This window comes from Mercenaria mercenaria, unplaced genomic scaffold (assembly GCF_021730395.1).
Source record: "Mercenaria mercenaria strain notata unplaced genomic scaffold, MADL_Memer_1 contig_3116, whole genome shotgun sequence".
Classification (NCBI taxonomy): Eukaryota; Metazoa; Mollusca; class Bivalvia; order Venerida; family Veneridae; genus Mercenaria; species Mercenaria mercenaria.
The window spans coordinates 1,281-6,861 of NW_026461227.1; the positions used below are offsets into that span (position 1 = coordinate 1,281).

General features: G+C 35.3%; 1 protein-coding gene and 1 non-coding gene across 2 annotated transcripts; one reads left to right on the top strand and one right to left on the bottom strand.

Moving 5' to 3' along the window:
* Positions 1–1,593: 1,593 nt before the first annotated feature.
* Positions 1,594–1,666, bottom strand: Trnaa-ugc (transfer RNA alanine (anticodon UGC)). The gene has a single exon. It is a non-coding gene; the product is annotated as a tRNA-Ala (tRNA).
* Positions 1,667–2,045: 379 nt separating this feature from the next.
* LOC123530835 (putative nuclease HARBI1) lies at positions 2,046–4,322 on the top strand (the record flags this gene model as incomplete). The annotated part of the gene is made up of 5 exons (XM_045311610.2): positions 2,046–2,197; positions 2,598–2,700; positions 3,337–3,422; positions 3,727–3,799; positions 4,110–4,322. Coding segments are annotated over 5 exons (600 nt in total), but the record flags the coding sequence as incomplete, so codon positions are not given.
* Between the last annotated feature and the right edge of the window lie 1,259 nt (positions 4,323–5,581).

Consider the following 5,581-nt stretch of genomic DNA (forward strand, 5'->3'; position numbering starts at 1 on the left):
TTAATATTATGGGTATAGAATACACCAAAATATTTTATACTTTTTGTTGTAAATTGATTTAAGTATAGAATACTCAGACACAATTTATTTTTATTGTTTATTTATTTGCATTTATTTCCAGTATAGAATACTGAAGAAATAATTCAATTTTTATGGTCAAGTAGGTAGAACTGTTTTGTTTTGTGTATAGAATACAACAAAAACAATTTATCTCCAATGTTTATCTATTTAAATCTATTTCCAGTATAGAATACTGAAGAAATAATTTAATATTAGAGGTCTCAATGGTAGAACTTATTTGTTTCGTGTATAGAATACGCCGAAAACAAAATACCTCAGATTACAAGCTACAGACAGCCACTTGTGTATAAAATACACTTTTTATTCAAATATTTAAACCGGTCACTCAGACTCAAACAATAAATATTCCAATTTCTTATAGCAGTGTATTGGATACACTAAAATATTTTTCCATTGGTAGACACCACCATTTATATGGAAAAAAATAAACCAACCTTATTTCTGTCTGTATATCTGTTGAAAATAGGTAGGTCTAGAAGACTGCTACTCTATAGTTTTATTCTGTAATCTGTTAGGACCTGTAAGAAGAGCAAAGTGAGTCTAGAAGACTTCACCGGAAGTGGACAGGTTTCGTGAAAAAATTTCAACTAATTTCCGGCAGAAGTTGAAAAATTACTTGGCTTGAAACCTGGAGACTTTACAATTAAATCTATATTTCTTCTCCCAAGGCTACAAAAGCCTTTTTCCTGACCGAAACCTTATTGTTGATTATATGATAAATAAATCAAACTAGAAGTCTGGAATTTATTTACCAGCCTGCTCAACCCTTCAGACTGCGCTTAAAACGAAAACCTTCAAGTCACTGCCAAACCTTATGTAGTGTAATCAATTTCGCCCTTATGCCGTGCCGGCTTATGACAAAAATGTCAACTCGAAATTGATGCTGTCTACCCTTACGGCAAATGACTGTATCTGCCCGCTAAATTGCCATTTGAATCCTCGTCGCCATTATTGTAACATCATTGAATTAAGCCACAGTCAGATATACCTTATTGGCCAGGGGGAGGACGGGGACTTACCCACGGAGATGTAAATTAGTAAGAAGAGATTACATACGTCTGTTCTCTGTGGTGACACTGTAAAGTCTGCTCTTCTAGTTGGAGAATCCCGCCCTCTAACGACTTCCGGAAGTAGGTATCACACCACTAATAATACCAACCTTTAGGAACACGGCCGCTAAATGTATCATCCGTCACAACATATGAGCCGTGCCATGAGAAAACCAGCTAAGTGCTTTTGTGACTGTAATGGATCTGCACAGTCTGGTCAGGATCCATGCTGTTAGTGTTCAACTTGAGACAGTTAGCGAACAACATTGCATCTGACCACAGGAGCCTGAAATTCTATCTATATAGGAGGGGTCATTTTTATATTTAGCCATTTTGGAGCATTATAGATAGAATTTCAGGCTCCTGTGATCTGACAAGACTGCGCGCATTCATCTAGTGGTGTGTGTCTACCAACTGAGCTAATCGGATATCATAGACATGTAATAGGAGCGGAAAAATGTGCAGCCCGATACAGGACTCGAACCTGCGACCTTCTGCTTGCAAGTCAGATGCTCTACCAACTGAGCTAATCGGACAACCGATATCATAGACAGATTATTTTACATTATATACACACTGCTGTAGGCTTTTTTATCATCCCATACAGTAGAATGCAACACAAGCTACAAAGCTCTTGTGCAACAAACCTGGTATCCAGTAACAGGTACTTATCTGTGCTTATTTTACCTCCTGTAGTAACCCTTTCATTGCTGAGTGCCGAGCAAGGTAGCTACCAGTACCTTTTTTCACGCCTTTGGTATGACATAGCCGGGGATCGAACCCAGACCTCCAACATTCAAGGCATACACTTTACCACTATGCTCTAGAGGCAGTATATACATATGCAGCTCTGTAAATTATGTTGTAATGCCGTTATTTACTCTTGCCAGTGTCATATACATGATTGCAAAATAATTTATATTTCAGGTTCTTGTTACACTGAGATACCTGGCTAAAGGTAGCTTCTACTCGGAGGTAGCAGACCTTCATGGTGTAAGCAGGAGTAGTGTCTGCCATGCAGTCGAGTCAGTTGTCACAGCTATTAATGACAAATTAGACACCATAAGGTATTAAACCTTCTCATCTTTCAGTTTAGGCAGCAGCATTTACAATTCATAGGGAGTTTCATGTTGCAGATCATGATCAGACTGTACAGATGTGTTTTGCTTGTGTCTGCCCACTTACTTGGACATTTAGATGCTGAGCAGTTTATCAGTGGCTGTCTAAATTTGTGTAACAACACAACCTTTTCTAAACCTTGTGACTGATTTCAACTGAATTTTACATGAAATTATGTCAACATAATGAGATATTTCAGCAAGCACAGTTCAAGGTTATACTAGTTTTGGTAAAGAGCTAGGCTTTTGTATAACAATAACAAACAATTGTTTGTAGAAAATTAACATGACAACATTTGAAGCTGATAAACTTGTATAGGTAATTGTACGGTTTTTTTTTGTTTTGTAGATTTCCCTTGGAAAGCCTGAATTGTACAAAGTACAGTTTCTACAACAAATGCGGGTTGCCAAATGTCATAGGAGCAATTGACGGAACGCTTATTCCTATACAGGTATCATTCAGTCAATTTTATTGAACAATTTTTTCAGCACTTAATTTTTAATTTTATTTGATTGACAGTATGAATTGGTTTTCGTATATTTTATTGAAAAAATGTCCTAATTATGCGTGTGTTTGTGCGTGTGTGTGTGTGTGTGAATTTATACTTGCGCTAGCATTTTAGAACCAACTCCACCTGACCCTGCTGAATTTTTACAATGAACTGATCAATTTCAGGGCAGTGGCAATTAAATTAAAAGTTTTGAATCATATTTTTAGCAATCAGTTAAGATCTTGATCTGATTGCATAGTGGACATGTATATCAGTTACTAGTATCAGTACATTTGACAGACTCTCTGGAAGAATTTTCACAAAAAAGTAAGGACTTGTCTTGTCCTTTGTGAGTCCCACAAAATAGGAATAATATTCTGTAAATTAATGATTATTTATTAATAAAAATGGTGAAAATATTCAAAAGTATTAACATACTTTTGAAATGTAACTGCATGGATTTACAAGCTGATATTCATATGCAATGGTATCAAAACTGGAAATATTTGTCTCCATTATCAAGAGGATTGAATTATAATATTTAATATTGTACCACATTATGTATATTAAAGGCATTTCTTTTTCTTGCCAACACAGGCCCCAGCAGAAAATGAGGCAGCATATGTTTGTAGGAAGGGGTTTCATGCCATAAATATGCAAGCTGTTGTTGACAGTAATATGAGGTATGTGTATTATATTTGTTTCATTTACATTTCATTTAATTTCATTTCCAGTAATAAAATATTTAAAACTATCCTGTGTTGATTGTTAGTTACACTTTTCCCACTTTTTACAATGTATTGTTAAGTTAAAGATGCTTTAATTTATTAATACTGTCTTTTAAGTTTAAACAATTTCTCTTTATTAAATGCTCTAGTTGATTGGTTGACTAGTCTATATTTATTTGTTAGACATATTACTACCATTTCATGGTATATTAAGTTAAATGTGCTTGATTACCAACCCAGTTACATGTATAATTTTCAGATTTCTGGATATTGTTGCAAGGTGGCCTGGATCTCAACATGATTCTTTCATCTTCAACAATTGTGGATTGAAGGTATTTTCAAAGGCATTCATTGCAAATCATACCTTTTGTATGGTTATAATAAGCAGTATTTCAATTCTGCACAAGATTGTTGTACCCAGGCAGACATTTCCACAAACAGATAAGTTGGTCCATTTGTGTAACAGTCTGCTTTTTGCCTGGTGTGTCAATTATACTTTCATTTTTAAAATATACATAACACATCAATATATTTAGTATTTCATTTTTGTTATATAACAGAGGCATTAAGTCAGATGTAGAACTTTCTCTGGCACGCTTATAAGAAGAAGGATTATTAATTTCATGTGTGTACTTTTTCCAGGATGTTTTGGAGTCTGCTGATTTAGGATATCTCCTTGGAGACAGTGGTTATCCACTCAGGAGTTATCTTATGACACCAATCTTAAATCCTTCATCAGTCGCTGAAGTAAACTTTAACAATCATCACAGTTCTGGCCGTTCTGTTGTAGAAAAGGCTTTTGGGGTTCTTAAATCCAGATTCAGGTAATATATATACATGTAAATACCTAGTAAGTTCATAGCATATAAATGGTTGAAACATAAGTAATTTCAGCAGCTTCTTGTTTATATTCTTAACCTTGTCAGCATAGTGCAATAACATCATGATAAGTGTTAAAGAAAAAAACCTTGAACCCTTTTCTGCTAAGATTTGAGCTTTAATGTAATATTACTGTAGTAAGATATGACTTCCTAAAATAATTGTATATTAATTTTCAGAAAATAAAAAGCTTATGTTATTTGTACATATGAGTAATTGTACCCCCGCTCCCGACAACAAAGTTGTAAGGGGGTGTATACTGGTTTCAGGTTGTCTGTCTGTCCGTAGACACAATCTTGTGCGCACCATCTCTCCTCATCCCCTTGACACAATTTAATGAAACTTCATACAAGTGACAAATAACAACAGTATTTGTGCATGGAGTATGTTTGGTTCTTTCAGAAAAAAATGCAGAGTTATGGGACTTTGGTTTTTGTTACTATACTATATACATAGACACAGTCTTGTGCACACCGTCTCTCCTCATCCCCATTAATACAATTTAATGAAACTTCACACAAGTGATCAGTAACAACAGTAGTTGTGCATGGGGCATGTTAGGTTCTTCCAGAAAAAAATGCAGAGTTATGGGACTTTGGTTTTTGTTACTATACTATATACTATATACATAGACACTGTCTTGTGCGCACCATCTCTCCTCATCCCCATTAACATAATTTAATGAAACTTCACACAAGTGATAAGTAACAACAGTACTTGTGCATGGGGCATGTTAGGTTCTTTCAAGAACAAAAATTGCAGTGTTATGGCACTTTCTTTTTGTTAACATACTATGTACATACAGTCTGCATATGCAATCTTATGCGCGCCTAATCTTTCGAACCCTTGCACACAATTTAATGAAATTTTACACAAGTGATCATTACCAACTCTAGTTGTGCATGGGGCATGTTTTGTTCTTTTAGATAAATATTCTGCATAGTTATGGCACTTGCTTTTTGTTACTATACTGTATACATACAGTCCACATAATTATGCAGGGGGGTGGGGGGGGGGGGGGGCTGGGGGTACATCCTCATCTCCTTTAGTGATAGCTCTAGTTTTGTTTGACATACAAGTGCTTTCCTACTATTCTGTTCCCAACGGCCCCCAGCTCCTTGGGAAGTCAATCTTATATATAAGACATTCCAGTATTCTCAACTTTATATTTTCATTCATAATATCGTACCTTACTGTCTGAATCTTGCAGTCTGTTTTATGTATTTTTGAACCTG